We start from the raw sequence: 20,681 nt of genomic DNA on the forward strand, positions 1-20,681 counted from the left end.
GTCGACGAACAAAATCACCAAATTGTCACAAAAATACTATTTGTTACACCAGACAGTTTTCAAAGCTTTGATCCACGTTAATCCACTTTTTTGTCATCTGGTGGATGGCATAAAAGCCAAAAAAGTCATTCTGCCTTTAACTTCGAAAACACATTCCTAGTGAGAATAACTAAAATGATTCATAAAATAAAAAATCTTTTTTTTTTGGATTGATTGCCAGTCAAGCATTCTTCACGAACAAAAAAGACTAAAATTGAGCCCCCAATCCACTTGATGCTCTAATGCAAACTTGCATCTTTTTTTCGGGGGGGGGGGGGGCTTTTCCCATGGAGCTGAGTGGGGGAGGGGGCAATACAGGTTGAGAAAGGATATTTGAAAGTACAGTTCAGCTATATTATATACAAGGATTACAAAGACTCCAGTTTGTTTTGGGCCCAGCTTTGGCTAGAGATGATGGTAAGAGAAAATGTGACTGATGCAGGACAGCCCAGAAAAAAGAAGATGATTGTGTATATAGAAGCTGAGGAATCTGAACTACATGATATTAGCTGGTTGTCTTAGCCTTGGTTATTGGAAGAGTTTTCTTCCGAAGAAATAACTAGCTGAGAAGTATAACTTTTAAAAGTTTGGTTTCACTGGTATCAGAAGAGACTAAGAAAAGCAAGTATAATGTACTTCAATAAAGTGACTAAAGGGGGCTACAATGTAGCTACTTTGATATTTTAAAGTTTGAAATGCCACGATGGAAAAGCGTGCCAAGCAGAAGTAAGGAAAAGGCAAAGGCCTTATCGAATGAGTGATATGGCGGAAAATGTTGCCAGATTAAAGGAATAATTCCTTGGTTTGTGGGTTTTTATTCCCACTTGAAAGTAACAGAAAGTAAAAGTAACTGTCAGAAAACATGTCGATGCAATGTAAGAGTTTGATAAGAGAGGAGTTCCATGGAACTGGGTGTCCAAAGAGAAGGGAAGAGGTGACTCTCAGGGGTGGCTGCTTGAGTGGCTACCCAAGTAGCTGACATGAATACGACTGCCTTATTGTGACCGACCATCAATATTCATCGATAAGATTAAGTTTGCACATGACCGATGAACTACGCGATCGCCCCTATAGATATGCTTGCGGGAGTTCTCAGATCAACGGTAATGCCCCATTTATTTCAGCTGGTGAATTTAAATTTGAAGAATGGTTGCTGTAAAAAACAAAACAATCATTTCCATGCCACAAAATTGGGAAGAACTAATGGCAATTTTGTTTTTGTGTTTTCAAAGAAACCTTTATGTACACATTTTTTTGCTGAAAAAAATGGCAAGTGATTTTATAGTTTTGTGGTGTTCAAAATAAAGAAAATTCCAACCAAGGTTTAACTTTCCAAGATGATGCCACAGTCATTAATCTTTCCAGTATATTTGTGATCCACGCGGAAAGAGAGAACTCCCTCAATCTATAGACAGAGATAAGACCTGAAAGAATGAGACCTGCCTTTATCTTTAATTCAAACTACAGTATTTTGTTTCAAATGTACATGTTGTCTTCCCTGAGAGTTCACCAAAACAAAATTTACCCTTCTTTAACAAAGAACTTTTGAACACCTTTAGTGAAATATTTGAAAATACAAAGGAGCTTTTTGATGTAGGATTTGAGAACAAAATGTACAGTGAGATGAGAAATCACCTGAGAATGGCAATGTTGAAAACCATGACAGATGAAGAATAAGTTAGATTCACACAGACTAAAGATAAAAGCTAGAGTAGCTACATGTACATGTAGCTCTATGAACCGTGGGCCAAACTTGGAGAAAGGAAATGAAAGTTTTTCAGGAAATTAAAAGGTAATTTAAGGCTGCAAAATAAGGAGAAGCAGGCCTATTGCATGGTGCAAGGGAGCACCGAGGAATAGTCAGCAACAGATTGGAATGGAAATCATAAACAGGTCCTGAACCAGACTGGCACCTACACATTGTTTTACCACTCGGTGGTCGAGTGGTAAGACGTCTGCACTAGAAGGCAGGAGGTCGTGGGTTCGAGTCCCACCCGAGTGATTTCTCCAACTTTCACTCGGGAGGTAACACACTGAGTATACAGTGTTTAAACGTCGGTGAAGGGCAAAACCTAATTTGACCTACACATTGCTTGTATAACAGCAGAGCCTACTCTTAAATTGTTCAGCATTTTGATCATTCATTTTGCTTGCAAATAAACACCTGATCAAGGTGGCAGACACAAGAAAACATGCATTTCTCAAACGGTATAAAATGTCCCTCTCAGAGATTGACAAACGTTCATGGAAAATGTGAAATATTTCTATCCAAGCATCTTTTTTATCATTTGTTGACTGTTTCAATGACAGCAAAACAAATTTTCTAGAGGGGGCAATGCACATTATTTCCAAAAATCCTTGTACTTTCTCCAACATATTCTCAATTTATCATTTTTTTCAAGAGTTGGTGGGGGGACCATTTGCCCACCCAACCTCCATTGACACCCCTGCGGATGCCCATGTTGTTAAATGTGCATTAGACTATAAAAGCAATGTGACTTCACACCTTGTGTTCTTTTTTCCCTTCTTTTTTCTCCCTTTTCGGCCCCATCCTAGCAATGCCCAAGTTCAAAACAAATGAAATTTCCACTGGCGCAACACAAGATAAATTTTAGATTCTGTAATCTCTTAACCATCTCATCAAAGGACTTAATTTTTTGTGGCCAGCTTTAATATAGGGCAAAGTAAAACACATTTGAAAAAAAATCTTCAGAACATTGCATCCAACAGAATGAGGAATGTGTGTACTATTACCATGCCATAGACAAAGTACAGTGTAAGCAGCTAAACAGTACAATAATTGGAAATAGTTGCTCTCCCCCGTGCTGTTTTCGAGTTGAAACCCCAAAAATAAATTTTTGTTTTTAATATGCTATTTTTCTAGCAATACACAAGTTGATCACTTTTGAATGAGGCATCAAACAAAAAAACAGTTTAGTTATAGAATATTTACTGTGCAAATTTGGACTTATTTGCAGCCTGACAATAATTCAGGCAAATCTTGTGGGACTATTTTAAGAAGTTGTTGTTGTTGATGTGATACAATGGCACGTTTGGCAACCTAGTGCCCTTTGTGCCATAAGCAATACCGCTGCGTTACAGATCAGAAGGCTATTCAGCAAAAATATGTCATAACATAACGTACAAAAGGACAAGCAAAGACATTCGTTTTCCAATTAAAATAAAACACAAATTTAAAGACTTGTTGGGAGAAGAAAAATTGAGTAAGGTATGTTATTTACGAGCAGGGGCAGAGCAACTATATGTGGTTCTAAGTATCAGACTATATTTCACTTTGAAACAAACCTTAAAACCTGCTCCATCAAAAACAGGTGCACCAATACTAAGTGAAAGTGAGAACAAATTATTTCATCTCAATGTCACATTTTCACCTGTTTGCAAACAACCACAATTAAAGCAATAATTATTTGCAAATGCAATTTCTTCTTATTTCTGTTCAACAGTCCACTATTCGTTGATCAATTCTTTATAATTAGACAGTGACCATTTCTGAGGAGTTCTTTTCTCATTTGTCTTCTTACATAAATCGCTCACTGTTAGGCATGCTGTCAAAACACCGAAGTCTGATGCTCAAAGTTATCTTCAAGTCATCTTCTTCACACCTGGGTCTTAAGCCAACATTTGTTCTATGAAATTCAAATTTCAAGTTTGAATTTGGCACACCATATGAAAAGTTTTGATGGAGCAGGTTGTATTCTTGGTTTGACTCACCCTTAAGGTCATCCCAGTCACCATGGTGATGGTCATCCAGCCTGTCCTGCCTAGTCACGGCACTGGTCTGGTCCAATCCAGCCTCAGCATGGTTTGCAAAGGTCAGTCTCTCCTGAGGACCGATTTAAAAAACATCAGCCAAACCTTAATTCACTCATTTCACTTACTGATATTTAAAATATTAGTAGTGTACAATAAAAATTAAAAATTAAAAAAAAAACGTACAAAGTCTTGGAAAGATTGGAGTTTCCTCTTTTTGTGATACTTCTGACTTGCATGCCCGAATCTCATGAGCAGATCACTTCGGGATTCCAGAAATGTTTTAAATGAAAACTATTCAGTGCTGATAAAATTAAATTAGGTCAACAATTGTTGACGCCGTCCAATCTGGAAATGGTATCATTCAATTCATTTTCACCAGTTGTTCCGTGTACCAGTTGGTTCGCATAAGAGTTAGCCACATACGAGCTGGCATGTGTAGGACTTGACCCGTTTCCATAGCGTACGGCCAGAGGCATTCAGGCTATTAATATAAGTATTAGGCTTCACTCACCCACAGTAGCTATGGCGTTGTTCACATGAAGTGCTGAAGTTTTTACTTGCAGGTTGTATGCACCTCCTGCACCGCTCATGGTCAAGAAGTCCCTCAGTGTTTCATCCAGTCTTGTGGATTCTACCGAGTACCAGAGTAGAAGTAGAAGTACTGCAGACTGCCACTGTAGAAGTTCAAGCAGCGGCCTCCCAAATCGTCCAAAAGGCTACACTCCAACAATGAACATCAACATCATCTTTGAAATACAAGTTCAAGATGGAGTGAACCGCAAGCAACTCATGGAGCAACTAAGTTTGAGTTTTGAAAGTAAAAACCAGTCAAATCTCAGTTCACTGATTTCCCGTGCATGTAAAACTTGAGCGCAGTGAACGTGGTGGTCACGGAGGTGCTGTCAATCATGCCGGTTGACTTTCAAAAGAGCCGTCTCATTGTCACTAGACTCGTCAACTCCAAGCACTACGCTGGTCCTGGCCCACGATGAATTGCCGAATCATTGAAGAGTGATGACAAGAAGTGATTGTAGTCCGAGTGTCAAACTGCAATTTGGAGGTGGACTGTGCATAAAGGTCCACACAAAACGTTTTTGCATTTCCTTGTCATTTGGGCCTTGTAAATCAATATTCGGCCAGTTGCCAGCTGGACACTTTGAAGCATGTTTTTTTTTTTTTGGCAAAATTAATGGCAAAATGGACATAACTTGGGAATAAAGTATGCAAAACTAGAGTATGCAAATTAAGTAAAATTTTCAGATAAAAGTCAATAACAAAATTTCCTTATATTTTGTGTGTAAAATGCTGCAAGCTCAACATTTTTCAAGTGTATTTCAAATTGGGAACTTTCTTTTGTTTCAATACGAAATTGCATAATGCAACATGAAATTATCACCATCGATCTCCATTATAAAGACTTAATGGAGATTAAAGTTGATAAAATGATCCAGTGTACTAGCATCCCCTATTTGACAGCTTTAGTTCAGGAAATTTCCCTTTAAAAGGAAAGCTTCCCTTAACAGGATCACCACCGGGAAGGTAGCTGTCATGATCCCATGTTAGTGAATGCGGAAGGGGGGGGAGAGCAGAAATTAGATGGTGCGTGCTAGAGATGGAAGGGGTGGAAAAGAGAGGAAAAAGGAAGCAGGGAGGAGGAAAGGTAGATATGAAACGGTGCGTGTGAGTGACAGAAGAAAAGATGAGGAGTGGAGAGGAAGGAAAGAGGATGGAGGAAAGGCAGATGTGGAACAGTGCATGCGTGCGTGCGTGCAGTGAGTGACCATAGACATGGGATGAGGGCGGGGATGGAGGGTAGGGAAGGTAGGGGAGGGTAGGGAAGGTAGGGGGGGGGGGTATGGGTAAGGGGGGGGGTATGGGTAGAGGCGGGAGGAAGGGTGGAGGTATGGGGAGGGAATGGACGGTGATGAGCCGGTCAGGAATCACCAGGAAGGGATAGTCTTGTCTCAACTATGGCTGCAGTGCAATGACCAGCTCCAGCGTTTCATAGGTGAGATGCAACTCAGCAAATGGAGGGACCATATACTCCAGCAAATGGTTACTACTAAAAAGTCACTGTAAGCATACCAATAGTCAGTTGGCTTGTGGTACCAAATCAAGAGTACACAATTGAATACCCATTTTCCCCTACCTTTTTGTGGGTGGGGTTGTCTACTGGAAATGGCAAAGTAAATACTCCCTCTTTTGTGGGCGGGACACTAGTCGTAATTAGGGGGTTGGGGAAATGTCAAATTACAGAAGAATACACTATTAATCCCAACCCGTGTCATTTTTTTTTCCTGTTTTTGGCCCTAGCAGTAAGCAGTAAATAAAGAACCCTTTTCAAGTGCATATTTTTATTTTAAAAAAATGGTACAATTTTGATTTAAAAAAAAGTCTAGATATAAAACGAGAATTTTGTCCTTGAAATCCATTTTGTATCAAATAACATGTATTTGAGGAAAAGTGTTTAAGATAATTTTTTTTTTTCCAAATAACTCAATTTCAAATAGCTTTTACAAATTTTAACTTACTGTGTACTTCAAAGTTGAAAACCGTGTATTTTCGTCCTCATATTTTCTTGCATTTTAATTTGGAAAAGGCATTTTATCAATGGAAAAGTTTAGTTTGTAAAAGCTGTTGCAACGATGCGTTGGGGCATTTGTTCCGAGGGCGAATGTGAGCACGAAAGTCTTACAGTGACGTTGTGGGTGTGGGGTGACAGTTTACACAAATGGAATTTCTTTTTTGTTTATGTTTATGTATATCAAATCACACAGTAATCAATCAAAAAGGGAAACTATTAATTTCTCGGTCTTTCAAAAATGACTGCCATGACCATTGCTGAGATATTATTTTCATTTTTCATTCCTCTTCAAATTACAATACATGTTTTATCCGTGATACTGTCAGGTAAAAGTATCAAAGTTCTTTCAATCAGAATGTTGAGGACAAAACTCCAATTCACAAGAATCAATTGGGAGAATTCTGGTCATTTATAAAGGAGGTTCTTAATGGTGCACATTGTGATGAGTTTTGATGGAGCAGGTTGTATTCTTGGTTTGACTCACCCTTAAGGTCATCCCAGTCACCATGGTGATGGTCATCCAGCCTGCTATGCCTATTCTAAGCACTGGTCTGGTCCAATTCAGCCTCAACATGATATGCAAAAGGTCAGTCTCATCTGAGGACAATAAAACATATTAAAATAAACAATTTCCGTACAAGGTCGGGAGAACCTTTGTAAATAATTCTTAAAATTTCCTCTGAAATGCCTGAGCGGGTAATCTGGTAAAGCCTTGGTCTTAAAAAATCAAACTAACCTTAGGGACAATTTTGAGTTTTTTTTCTCACCAAAAAAAGGCACAGGTTAAATTTTTAGAAAGAATGTTGCAACTTGACGCTTCTTCAGTGGTTGTGTACAAAGTCTATGGAGAGTCTAGTATTTACTAACTTTCACGTCTAGACCAGAAAAGTCTAGAAATTTAGTTTGGGCTTGCTGACCTACCCAAGTAAAAGAAGCAAAATAATTTATCACAGACACAAGATTTAAATATGAAGGAAATCAAGAAAATAATTTAATATATACAAGACAATAATCAACCAATGAACACGGATTTGGAAATGTTTTTGGAAAGATTCCCGTATCTGGCCATCACTCGTCACCCTGTGCACAAACCCTATGGGACTGGTCTGAAAAGTGGGAAGGTAGGTCACATAGGTCACAAAAAGTGGCCGAAAAAGCAGCAGCAGCAGCATAGTCTGGAAAAAATCCATACCCGATCACCACTTACCTGCCGCCAAACAAATAAATTTTCACCTCACCTTGTGATTTCAACCAAGAGGAATCCAGGAAACAGCGGACATGCGAATAAAATTTAGTAAAAATGTGTTTTTAGAGCACATTTTGGATGCACATGTAGTGCAGATCTGAGTTGAAGCAGCTAGCCGGTCAAAACTGATTGAAGTGTCTGGAACAGCGGTACGTTATATGCATGACATCGATAACCATGACGTCGCATGAGCCGGCCAATGATAGTGCAATACGTCATTATGAATATTTATTTTCTCATGAATATTTAGTTTATTACAATGGATACTTCAAATACGCCAAAAGATTGATCATTGCAACAGGGATCGTGCGCGGCCTAGCGGTTAAGAGTCTCGTGTATCAAGCAGGCGTCTGAGGTTCGAATCTCAATGAAGTAAGTGACTGATTGATAAATAGAAATTAAGGAATGGAGAGGGTGAGAGTAGAGGAGGGAAAGTGGAGGGAATAACCATAAAAGATGTAACTTTTGGCGCTAGAAAATTAATTGAAAAAAGTGGCGATCGAGTATGAAATTTTTTCCGGATAGTCCATTCTTTTCATGAACTTTAAAGTCATAAAATTAAAAAAAAAAATGGTAATCCTTACTTTTAGGACCCCGTTCCTATACAGGAAGGAAAGACTCACCAAAACAGTTGACTAAATGACACTCAAAATTGACATTCTGATATTTCTTGACACATCTGAACAATTGGCAATGACACCTTCTTGAATATCAGTAGGTTTAATTTTGTGGAAAGAGGGCAGGGCTTTGATTTTAAAGGGAAATTGAGGACATGTGACTTTTGTTTGAAAGAAATTGTGTCTTACTCTTTCTAATTAGTAAATAATACTGAATTTTTTATCACCCCATTTAATTTATTAACCGTACGTGACGTAATTACCAACAACCCTTCTTTTCCGACACTTGCCATGCTTGCATTTCGGCTTGTTTTCAAATCGGTCTTACTACATTTAATTCACACAATAACACACATTTCGAAACATACACCCGTTATTCGTACCTTCTTGTCGCTAAATGACGAGGAAAAAGTGTCCTTCTTTCCCTAGTCCTTGTAAAAATTCAATTCGAAATTTCCGTCCGAATTTTCCTTCACGCACATCCGCCATTTTTCAAGATTTATAATACGCGCGATTTTTTGTAACCACGTGGCAATGTGGCACTGGTTCTCGGTTCTAGACACCGTGCATTAGTATATACACTTCGAGAAGAGCGGTGGTGGGCGGGAACCAGTATTTTACCGCAAACGACAGCCAATCAAGTTCGTTCGCTCGTACCCTGTTTGCAGGGCGGGGGAGTACGGGCAACCTCGTCCCCAGGGTGTCGAGCAGTACGCGCCCACCACTACCTGCTCTCTCACCCTGGTATTGGATCATTTGCATGTGCAAGATTTTTGCACACGTATGCAAATGAGGAACAGTCAGGTGCCTGGATATGCGTTACACATTAGCGTTTGTTTTTGTATGCGGTGTCTGGGGTAAAAACAGAGTCAATTCGTAGCAGCGCGAGCACGGCGTGAGTTACGAAAACACGATTTCTGAAATCAAACTGTTACGATCTTATTGAGACAACATGCAGTATCATATTTCATATTAATATGAGCAAATTGGAAAGGAAATTAGTATTTTCGAGAAGGCGTGGACGATGATGATCGCGAAAACACGTACTGCACGTTGTGAATATATAGCACCAAGTACACGATAAAAATCCATTACTAGCCAATTGCGGTATCCAATGAGGATACAGGAAGAAAGTTTCCTATCCAGGGTTTACTATTGGAAACGCCGTTGGAAATAAAGTAAGTACTGGGGACGAGGTTGGAGTACGGGCGAATCAAGTTCGTAGATAAAAAAAAATAACCCAAATTATTTTAGTATTTTGAAGGCATTCTAAATGAAAAAAAATCAAAAGATAGGCCTAAAAATGTGGATTGCCCAAACGTAGATTTTAATTTCGATTTTTGAAGAAAAAAACAGTAATATAAATTAATAGCTTATAGTCTAGATATGTGCTCAAAAATGAAGTTTAGTGGGTGAGGCTTTGGTAAATGATGAATTATGAATAATTCTCTTCAGTTATGTGCTAAAAAGAGTTCATCGCACCCATCATGACGCCGCCAACAATATTAAACAAAAAAATCCTTAATAGTTTTCAAGACGAATATTTTGTCTCAAACACCAACCCCACCCCACCCACATACCCCTCCTGAATTCCAGTTGAATCCTTCATCTTGCCTTGTCTGATTTTAAAATCGTTTTTAATATTTATTTTTTCCGTTTTCTAATTTTCTTTTGTATAAATTCCTTTTTAGTATACGGTGGCGGGGGTATTTGTACGAGCGAATGTGGAAATTGCGCATTGTAGATTTTTTTGTTGTTGTGGAAATTGAGTCGGTCATCAAAAGTGATGGCGCCCTCTATTTTTTACAATCAACCCGCAAGGCCGCAAGGGAAATTCCCTTCCTGCGAGCTGCAAACAAGTATTTCACAAGACAACACAAAAATTTAACGATCGTCCTTTAGCAAAGAACAGAGTTTGAAAGAAAATAATCCACTCAACCAAATCGTCCGATACAGGTAGTATTTTTTTCTGTTTGTCGGGTATGCTGTGGTGTAGAACAGTACTTTAAATCTAGTTTTATTGGGCTAGTTTTATTGCAACTTACAAGTTAGTCCGGAATCTGGACATTGTGCGTCTTCCCTACCGTTTTTAATTTTATTTTTGGAATGGAAAGAATGTCATATAATTTAGAATAAAAATCTTGGAAAGTTTGCCTTAATTACTTTTTTTAGAGCAATAAGAACTGTGTATAACTAAATAAATAAAGGGATCCTTAATTACAGTTTTACATTTCTAAACTATAGTAGTATTTTTGTAGTAACAAGAATAAAAATACAGCCAACTGCCGGACATAATAATGCTCACTCAGTAACTCATTGTAATTGTTCTCTTTTTCATTATTTTGTTCAGATGTCATTTGAATTGAAATGGCTTCTGGTGCTCCTGGGAATAACATAGCTGTGTCACGTCGAGAAGCCAGACCCTTGAGAGACGTAAGAGACGTAAGTTGCTTACAAGGCGGCCAAACATTATGCAAGACATGACAGAATGTAAAGATAGTGGATATTTTGCCGGAGATAATGCCGGCAAGCTAACGTTTACTAAAGGTTTGCCGGCGGCAATCCATATCAACAGAGGGTGCTGTACTCTTTATAAGATGTATTGAATTCCCACCAACAGTTGTGTAGCACATTTGGTGTAGTGGATAAGCAATGGCTCTTGTGAGTGGGATGACCCGGGTTCAATCACGATCTCCGCCACATTTCTAAGGTTTTTTTCCCCATCCCCAAATAAAAAAGAGTACTCTTCTTTTATTATTTTAACATGTCTCAAACATTTTATTGCAGAGTATTACATTTTCTTTTTCAGATTTGTGGCTCTGGAGGATTTTTTTTAAAGAAAATAAAGTCCAAATTATAAAATGGTCTGATTTCCATCTTGTGAATACGAAGTTACAACGATAATATTGGCATGGAGCCAGATTGAAATCTGTCACCGGAAAATGTCGAAGTAAAAAAAAAACAGTAACTGCACATGTTCAGTGCATATCCGGCAAGCTAACGTTTACTAAAGGTTTGCCGTCTCCGGCAAAATATCTACTGCCTAATTTAAACAATAACATTGATATATTGGGTTTTTTTGGTCATTTACAAGCATACTACCAATGATCACATGGACTGAATTATAGTTACCAGTATATAGACTTTTTGTAGGAGTTGTTGGAACTGATTGGCCAGCCTAGTATTGTCTTCAGATCTACTGTGTTGCTCATACTGTCACAGGCTGACTGACTGACTGACTGACTCCCCAAGATACTGACTGAGTCACTCCCCATCAAACATTCTAACTTGAGACATTTCAGATGGAAGTAAAGCTTGCCAGTTGAAGTGAAGCCCCCCGAATGGACAGTTTTTTTCGGTCAGGCTTTGGCTGGGTTTATCTCAAACTTGTCTTTGATGTATCCACTTCCTTTCACCATAAAATGCTATCAATGTAAATGAATATAGCCGTGCTTACTGCTCAACTTTCTTCAGCTCACAAAACATAATTCCATTTTTTTGTATAGAACGACGATGCTGCAGATTTGGACAGAAGGTTTCAGCAGGCTCTTGCTTTGACTGAAGGTAATGCAAAAACAAGATTGAACAGACTGGGGTTGGAGAAGAGGGAGCACATGTTGAAGAATGCGATGTATTTTTGTATAAACTTCCTGTATATTTTGATGTTCACAATTTGACAAAGTGTGTGTACTCACAGGGACTTCACTAAAGGGTGGGGCTGGTGGGGGGGGGGGGGGGGGGGGGGGGGGGAAGGGGAGTTTGAACCCTATCAGATCTGTCCTAGATCTGTTGGCCAAATCATGCAATTGCCAGTGAAAGAGGCCACAAAGGCACTGCTTACTGTCAGAGATGGAGTCCAGTCCAATTGATCTTGAGCAACTTTCCCCAGTGTATTGTCAGATGATGTCCAACATCCATGCTGTCCTTACCCCCTTGAACCCCCCCCCCCCCGCCCCTTCCTGTGGAGTATTTGTACTTTATAAACTAATATCTTAACAATATTTTGCGTACAGGTGTACCCATTTCAAGAATGCACAGGCAAGATTTGGACCTTCTGAACAGAATGCTGCATGAAAGACCACAGCTGCTTCAGACCTCCAGCAGGTTCCACTATTTGAAGTTTGCTGATATTGTTGACGTCCCGAGACTCGAAGCACGTTCAATAGAAACAGCAGAGGGGGTTTTAGAATACCTTATAGCAACAAAGGAGGTGGAACCAACAGTAGCAGATGTATTACGGAAGCTTAGGGACTCACAGCAATGTTATCATGTTGTACGAAATCTTGTCAATAATATTATCCAGCGTGGGCAAAATGGTGTGTGAGCATTTGACCAAAAAAAATTTCATTTTTTTTATACATGAGGGGTCATTCTGTTAATATTGAGTCCGCTATTTTTTCCTGTCCCTGTTACATCCGACATCTATGAGTATGACTTTATAATTCTGATGCTTCATAAGAATGATAATGAACAGCAAATGACCTATCCAACAACTTTACATTCTTAAGGATACTTAAATGGCAAGTTACAACGCACCCTACCACATAATATTATAATATGATAATTATTCTTCATAAGAAGATTTTTTTATGATTCCATTAAATGTAGTTGTGTAACTGCCAAAGGCCTGTACTCTGTACATGTACAGTACATCAAAATCTTGATATTGCTAATTTTAAAGAAGTTAAATTTCTCAGATACAACACATTTTTTAATAGTAATAAAGTCAACTTACGAACTTCATGTGATGGGAGGAAAATATTGTTTATAAATGTACTGCATTCAATTTCAATTTGAATTGAATCCATTTTTGTCATTTTTTTACTTTTTTACTGAAACCTGTTGACCACCTTATTTTAAGTTTTTAACTTCAGTGTTTTATTGTCCATTGCAACCCCTTGTAGTTTTCATGACATCATGAATATTAAGAGTGGAAGTGAATTTGAGAATTTGAAATTTTGATCTCTGAAATCAAATGCTGTTGAACTTGAAATTTTAAATATTTTTTTGTATTACCAATGAGATATGACATTTATTGGAACCGATCTGTGAGCATGAGTACAATCAGAAAGTGAAAAAAATGTAGTTGGAAAACAGAAATATCTTCATGTTGGAAAATGTGATTATGTAACAAGGTTTGATAGTGCATATTCAACCTTCACAAAATGTATGTTTTGTAAATGGAGTAACTGAAACTTTCCTCATTTGTTGTACACATTAAAGGTCAAATTCCAGGTTAATTTTGTTCCTTTGATCTTTTATTCCTTTGAAGTGAACAAATCTAATCCTGACCACTCTCACTACACCACACCTCCAGTTTAAATTCCCTAGATGGAATGTTTCGGAGGACCACCAACCAAGTACCAAGTACCAAATAAAGTGACAACTCTGTGCAGGGACTTCTAGACATGACATAAATAAAGGTCGGAGTTCTGAAGGAAAAAAAAACTAATGGCTTCAATGAAGTTTTCTTGAAGTGTGACACGGATGATGTTAAATAGGTGTGGTCCCTCTTTCCGTTACTGATTGTTGCATGCCCATCCACTCCCCATCCATCTCGCCCCTTATTGGCATGTTGGTCCATCAATTATTAAAGATGACAAAAGCACACCCATAATACAACACATACAGCCCCTGCCCGCAAGACTATTCTTCCCCTTTTACTCTTTTTTTTTTTAGGTTTTTTGTTTTTGTTTTTTGTTTATTTATTAATCGCCATTTATAATCATGGACTAGGTTTGGTTAGCACCATTTATTGGCCCTGTGGATAACAATGGTTATTAGGATAGGCATCCAGTCTAAAAGTCACTAACTCAAGCCACCACTAGAGAGCGCTATCACATGATGTCATCACTCATTTGGTTGGGGAATCCCAAACATTTAGTGAGGTATACGCCAAACTTTAATATTCGTCCCAGACGTCGGCAGAAAATCCTAGTATTTTCCGGGATCGTGACAATAATTCACTCCGTGATTATGCACGAATGATGGGCAGTCATGACTCCATGCTCGGAAGTGTATGTTTACACGGTTGTCACAGTTGTGGCGGCATGTTTGACCACGGTAGGAAATATTAAATCATGATCGCTAACTTCACACTAGTTCCTAAACTAGCTAGGCCTACGTCATGTTTGACCAAACTAATGTTGACGTCTTCCCATTCATGTTTATTTCTTATTCCTCCATGGTTATATCACTCAGACTACATTAAGCTACTCAAAACTTAATAACTTGGTCTAGGATTGAGTGAAGAGGACAATTATATAGAAAAAAATTGACAACTAATAAAGCCTAAGGGCAGGGGTGGAACGCTTTTCAAAGTGGGGGGGGGGGGGAGTGGTTCCATTCATCTCGCTATAAACCTATATGAAGAGGAACAAATTATAAATATGTTGTACATCTTGCGCGTTGACGTTGTCATGTTAGTGTGTTTCATAATAGTTATGCAGTAGAGACTAGAAAGACCACGTTTTCTTTGTAGAGGGAGGAGTACTGTTGCTTTTGATTGCCAGTTCAGTGACCATTATATGAATTCACATATAGAGCCCTATTTTAGGGGCCAGTTTTGAATCTTGAAAGGGGCACAATTATGTCGCAAGCAGGGCACTAATTGTGCTTTCGAGGGAAGTTACGAGGGGAGCACTATTGTTTTTTATGGCTAATTTTCCATCTTGAGAGGGGTACAATTTTATGATTGCAAGAGGGGTGAGTTTTCCATCTGAAGAAGGTGCAAAATCTTGTTAATGAGAGAGGATTACTTTTGTTTTTGAAGGGCAGTTTTGCATACAAGTGGGGAGAAAATTTTGTTTGAAGCGATATGCTTTCGTACGTGTGCGTTTGAGGGGCAGTTTTGTTTTCATCTCGAAGGGTACATTTATAAACGGGATAGGCCGTGGACAATATGGGGGGTGGGGCAAAATTTTCAAATCATGCATTTTCAGTGTATTTTGTCTTTTATATGCTCCCAGCAAAATTGTAATATTGTATGCAAGTTTAGAATCTGGTATGTAGAAAGGGTGACAGCTCCTTTGGACACAAAAGTATCAGCAGAAGAGTCGAGAAAAATGGAAGAATCCATCTTGGAAAATCTGCCATCTTGGGGAAAAAAGAGGGAGGGGGCCCGCCCGCCTCCTTCCTTTACAAAAAAAAGCCTGGACAAGAACTTTTTCACTTGGCCTTATCTCGTGAGATAGAATATCTTTAGGTATTTCTATTTTATTTAATCTGCATTATGATGCTGTTCCCCAGTCTGCCGGAGCCCCTGCTGACACCAGTAGATGTCCAAATCTTTCTGATGGTGCTCCACAGTACTATGATGACGGAGATGGCCGGTGTTATCCATGTCCCAGATGTGATCCAGGCGAAGGATTATCTGAGGTAGTTATAAGCCTGCTCTCCTTAGAAAAAAAAAACAAGAGCTATGTTGTGCAGGTGGCCATTCAGTTTGGTAAATTACATCTGAGGCTGGCAGCAAATTTGCCAATTTGTTACTCACTATTTAAAAGAGAGGGCTATTGATAAAGCATGGTTTTAACATTGGTTTCGCCCAAAAAACATCTTCACTGAAAGAGACGGTTTTACCAGACTAAACAAGTTCACTATCAGGCTGGTTCTATAAATTCAATTTAAATGTCTGCAGGTAATGTTATTGAAACATTCCAAGCTCAAGGGCAATATTGAGCTAGCATGGCCAAGCTGACGTTGCCAGCACTTCCTCAAAAAGCCAGGACATTTATGAGTGTTGACCCTTTAACAGGTATGCGGTGATGGCCTGGGGAAGAATGCCCGATGTCAGCCATGTCCAGATGAAAGTTTTCAATCTGTCTCTGCTGCCAGTGTATGCATTACTTGCCGTCGATGCGACAACACCATGGAGGATGAGATTCCCTGTACACCAGAGACAGACCGGAAATGTGGCAAGTGTGAATTAAGGTAAGTTTTAGCTAAGTTTGCTGGGGTTTCCGGGAAGATAAAGGTAGGTTAACATAATTTTTATGGTAAGGACAATGTAATAGAAATGTTATTCCTTTTTTGTTATTAAACAGATATTTTCGTTATAATCCACGCGATGACCACTGTGTACGCTGCCAAGACGAGAGAAATAGCCAATTCTATCCAGATTGTCTGCGGACAACACCACTGCCACAAGCCTTGGACGCGACACAAAATGCAGAGACCTCGACAACTTACATCCCTACACCAAATGAGGGTCCTCTCATGAGTCCAGTTGGCATTGCTCTCATAGTGATATTGGCCTTGGTTGTTTGTACCATAATAATCATTGTGCTTTTCTGGAAATGTCGTCATCGTACATGTTCGTGTCGAGTGAGTAGTCTTTGTGACGGAAGAAAGAAGAGGCCCCGGCATTGGCGGCATACAATTTTGAAAGTTACAAGCATGTCTGAACCAGCATATCCTGAAAGTCAACCAAATATTCAACAAATGGCACCAGGTAATTATTCAAAGAATAAATGAAATAAAATTATAAATAAATACAACAGTAAAATTTCACTCCAGCCCTTAGAAATACATGTACCGGTACCATTCATTGTGGATAAATATGACATTTGTATAATATGAAGCACTCAACTTGCAGAACGTTTAAGCATGCAGGAACTATTGATCTGACAACTATTTTTTTTAATGTACTGAATTGCAGAGCAAATGCAGAGAGGCACACCAATAACTGTGCACTCCAGCCAACATCAGCACAGTGAAGTTCATGTGGATTTGGAAGTTGGACAAGAAGATCCTGAGAATCAACCAGAAACTGAACCTCTGATAATACCAGGTAATAATAAGAACCGACTAAATAGATGAAACAATAAACTAATCCAACAGTGAAATTTCACTCTTGGTCTTTTAAAAATATTAATTGAGGATAAGCGTTAATCCTGTTTTATAATACAGTCATAAGCATTCAGTTTGAAGAATGTTAAAGCAAGACTTGTTATCTGACAACTTTGTTTAAATCTTTACTGAATCAGTTTCAGGTCATGATCTCACCGAGACCCCATCTGGGTCAAACGTTGAGTCAATGCAGGGTGCCATACCGACAGACTCTAGCCATTATCTGCTCAGCAAGGCTCAGCAACCAACCGAAGACTCAGATCCCCAATCCGCTGATGATGCTGTTGATAACCCAAATGATCAGAATGAGGAGGAGGGGTCTGAGGAGAATGCCCAACACAGGGACGCCGAGGAGGCCTCTGCTCCCCAAGACAGTGGTACCTCTAACACCATGCATGATTCTGATCAGAGAGAGATGGGCGATGAGGTAAATCGGAGGTATTCCGAGGAGTCATCATCAAGTAAGGCCACACAGACAAGCTTGGATAGCAATAGCCCCTCTGCATCACCTGATGAGGTGCTGGAAAGCGAGGTAACTTATTTTTTTCAAAATTACTATCATCAGTCTGTGTTTAGAACAGTGGCGTAGCCAAGGGGGGGCGTGGGGGGCCCCCCATGAAACCTCGTCGCCCCCCCCAGTCACCCCCCACTGAGATATTGAGTTTCTAAAAAAAATTATCATTGATTTACATGACGCCCCCCCATGAAATGTTCCAGCCCCCCCCCCCCCCCCCCCCCCCCCCCCCCCCCACTGAAAAATTCCTGGCTACGCCACTGGTTTAGAGGATGAAGTCACCGCTGAAAAGTTAAAAATCTTGGAATCCGAATGAACTTTGAAACAGAGTACAACTGTACAAACATAATATTTATGAGCAATTTAACACTTGGATGTTTCTTTACTGTATTTGTAGGATGAAGAAGACAAGCACAAACGATTCCTGGAGAGATTTGATCAAGCTATAAAATGCACAAAAGGTAAGTCACAACCCAACGTGTCACACGCTGTTCAAGGCCTTTCCCCAAATCAATTTTCCTGGCAGTAATTATTCTTGACTTTTCCGCTAAAGAGAGGACATTCTTTCATCATACACTCTACATATGACCTCACAAGGTTGTCAATGTGCATTTGAGTACAAGAGAGCAATTGTTTATTTTAATGAAGCTGAACATGCATCAACAATCGGAAAATTGTTTTAAATCATGACCTGCAAGTTTCATCTCATGGTGATTCTGAAGGACATACGATAAATGACCTTTGGTTGCCACATTGTATGTTTTATTGTACAATGATGCAAATAAAAAATGGATTTGAATGATAAAATTTTATTTCTGTGCACACAGGAGTACCCATTTCCAAAATGAATCGGGAGGACATAACCCTGCTTCACGAGAACATGTATGAACAACCAGAGAATCTGTGTACTTCCAAAATATTTCACTATGCCAGGTTTGCTGAACTTTTTCACATTCACAAAAATCAAATAAGGATGTTTCGAAACGCAGAGGATGTTCTACATCACCTTGAAGCAACTAAGGTGGTTGAAATGACTGTTGACAAGATACTTGAGAAACTTAAGGACTGCGGGAAGTGCTATCATATAGTGCGGGAGCTTGTGGACCAAATTCTCAAACGAGAGCAACCAAATGCTGGTTGATGTATTCTTCAGCCTTCGGTTGCCAAAATCATACCAACAAACCTTGTAAATAACAATTAATTTCATGTTAGATAGTTATGTGATAGTTTAGGGTCATCATATTTTGTTTTACATGTATTCATATGCTTCATACGAATTCATTCAGGAAGAACCAACGAAACCTGGGATTACTGTTTTAGAAAACCCTAAACTTTTGGATGACACTTTTGTTGAGATGAATTCTTGTGGAATTTCAAAGTTGAATATAGAAACTAGTAGTATTATCTACTAGCATATGTTAACATTTAAGTTGTTTAGTATTAAATAAGTAGGCAAGTAAAATAGTAGTAATGGCCATAAAGAATACTTTTACTGGTTGTGGGAAAGGTTTGAAACAATTCTTATGAATAAAAAGTGAGTGTATATCTAGACTAGATATATAGCCCAACTTTAGTTGGAATGGTCTTAACTTAACCTGGGATAGTCCCAACTAATGTATTTCAACTGGTTGGAATACATAAGTTTGGACAGTCCCAGCTTAAGTTGGGACGGATGGATTAGTTGAGCATGCACTGCCTGCCACATTCATGGTCCTTGTCATTATTTGGTTGTAAGACAAATCAAAAAATTAAAGTGGCCTGATATTTCTTCAAGACAGTGAGGTTGTTCTTAATTTTGTACCTGTATTCATAAGAAAAGGTTTTATATTGTCTTACCTGCAAGTACTATGCACGTGTAAATATTATGCACGGATAATGGATGGTGATAACGCTGTACTTGTATAAGAATTGAAGAATGTAAATAATTGGGTTTTTTATATTTTTTGGTTGGAGCAGCTTGACAGTAATGTGCCTCTTTTGGATATAGCATGGTGTTCTGCGGCGTGGATACTTTAGATAATACTATTATTTTTATCATAAAGACGAATCCGGGCACATGATCAAGGTTTGAAGGCCCCCTTCAATGGCAAAGGTAATAACGTATTGTGCTAGCTATTGTTCACAACAACTGCCCCATGACGGATTATTTAAACAATAGTTAGCACGAGCTTTTGCCATTGAATGGGCCTTCTGGATAGATAATGATAGCATTCCTGGATAGGTTATTCCAACTTGTTTTGTGTTTTTATATCATTGACTGAAATCCTATTCTTTGGGGGAAAATTGTGTCCTGAATGCAGGTGCATTTTTTTAAAAACGTTTACCGGTACGTCTTGTTTTCAAGCTTTAGTTAACATTTCTTTGTTTTAGTTTATAATGATATTATTATTGACAATGACTGTTAAGTTACAGTTACCCACCTGGTACAGAGATGGTTGTGGGAAGCTGAGCCATAAAGGTAGCTAAGTCAAGATGTTTAGTACTTTCTTGAAGACCGAGAGTAATGCACCTTGGTAAACAGGACTGCAAAATAAAACAAATGGTACTCTGATCAAATTAAAACATTCTTATTAAAGATGTGATTTAAATTGTGTTTTTAATACTTTTAATCTATGGTTAAAGGTGTTTAGTAGCTACTTTTCAGTGGAAGTGAAGTTAGTGACCATTATGATTCTGTGAACCATTAAATTCGAGTGAAAGAGATAGTACAGGTACTCTGATTAAATTAAAGGCCTTTTTGGTCAAAAACTAATTCAAAATGTATTTTTCTATAAAATATCTGTATGAAAAGTTACTTTTAAAATTTTAATAACAGTACTCCTTTTTTTAAACTTTTTTTTATATTTTCTGTAAATCTGAAATGTTATTTTGATATGCATCGCGCCTTGTACTTAAATCAGCTTTGTTTGTATATTTGGCCTTGTTTGTACACTTTGCACCATTAAGCTTTTGACGCAATAAAACAGCAATAGTAGCATATTAGTTAACTATGCTAATTCGTTTTGAGACATCTAGTCTTTCAAGACAATTTCTAGTCTTTCAAGTCATCAACATCCA

At 38.6% G+C, this 20,681-nt stretch overlaps 2 protein-coding genes and 1 non-coding gene across 5 annotated transcripts; all 3 read left to right on the plus strand.

The window, feature by feature from the left end:
- Positions 1–1,968: 1,968 nt before the first annotated feature.
- Positions 1,969–2,041, plus strand: Trnal-uag. Its single transcript has one exon. It is a non-coding gene; the product is annotated as a tRNA-Leu (tRNA).
- Positions 2,042–10,054: 8,013 nt separating this feature from the next.
- Positions 10,055–13,708, plus strand: LOC119727181. 2 transcript variants are annotated; one of them, XM_038199044.1, is made up of 4 exons: positions 10,055–10,216; positions 10,611–10,702; positions 11,767–11,824; positions 12,274–13,708. In XM_038199044.1, exons 2-4 carry the CDS (start codon positions 10,628–10,630, stop codon positions 12,582–12,584), a joined length of 444 nt encoding a protein of 147 aa, XP_038054972.1. In that variant the 5' UTR covers positions 10,055–10,216; positions 10,611–10,627; the 3' UTR covers positions 12,585–13,708. The 2 variants fall into 2 exon arrangements, with proteins under 2 accessions (XP_038054972.1, XP_038054973.1); XM_038199045.1 differs by having other exon boundaries at positions 10,056–10,216; positions 10,611–10,693.
- A 284-nt stretch (positions 13,709–13,992) lies between these two features.
- LOC119727180 (tumor necrosis factor receptor superfamily member 19-like) lies at positions 13,993–20,620 on the plus strand. 2 transcript variants are annotated; one of them, XM_038199043.1, is made up of 8 exons: positions 13,993–14,323; positions 15,509–15,637; positions 16,017–16,192; positions 16,306–16,712; positions 16,920–17,051; positions 17,254–17,642; positions 18,022–18,085; positions 18,452–20,620. In XM_038199043.1, exons 1-8 carry the CDS (start codon positions 14,258–14,260, stop codon positions 18,763–18,765), a joined length of 1,677 nt encoding a protein of 558 aa, XP_038054971.1. In that variant the 5' UTR covers positions 13,993–14,257; the 3' UTR covers positions 18,766–20,620. The 2 variants fall into 2 exon arrangements, with proteins under 2 accessions (XP_038054971.1, XP_038054970.1); XM_038199042.1 differs by having other exon boundaries at positions 13,994–14,323; positions 17,248–17,642.
- The last annotated feature ends 61 nt before the right edge of the window (positions 20,621–20,681 follow it).

Source organism: Patiria miniata, unplaced genomic scaffold, assembly GCF_015706575.1.
Source record: "Patiria miniata isolate m_02_andy unplaced genomic scaffold, ASM1570657v1 HiC_scaffold_20, whole genome shotgun sequence".
Lineage (NCBI taxonomy): Eukaryota > Metazoa > Echinodermata > Asteroidea > Valvatida > Asterinidae > Patiria > Patiria miniata.

Coding starts and splice junctions, on each gene's coding strand:
- LOC119727181 (XM_038199044.1), top strand. CDS start 10,628: ATGGCTTCTGGTGCTCCTGGGAATAACATAGCTGTGTCACGTCGAGAA. Junction 10,703..11,766: donor CCTTGAGAGACGTAAGAGAC/GTAAGTTGCTTA, acceptor TTTTTTGTATAG/AACGACGATGCTGCAGATTT. Junction 11,825..12,273: donor GGCTCTTGCTTTGACTGAAG/GTAATGCAAAAA, acceptor TTTTGCGTACAG/GTGTACCCATTTCAAGAATG.
- LOC119727180 (XM_038199042.1), top strand. CDS start 14,258: ATGACTCCATGCTCGGAAGTGTATGTTTACACGGTTGTCACAGTTGTG. Junction 16,713..16,919: donor TATTCAACAAATGGCACCAG/GTAATTATTCAA, acceptor ACTGAATTGCAG/AGCAAATGCAGAGAGGCACA. Junction 18,086..18,451: donor AGCTATAAAATGCACAAAAG/GTAAGTCACAAC, acceptor CTGTGCACACAG/GAGTACCCATTTCCAAAATG.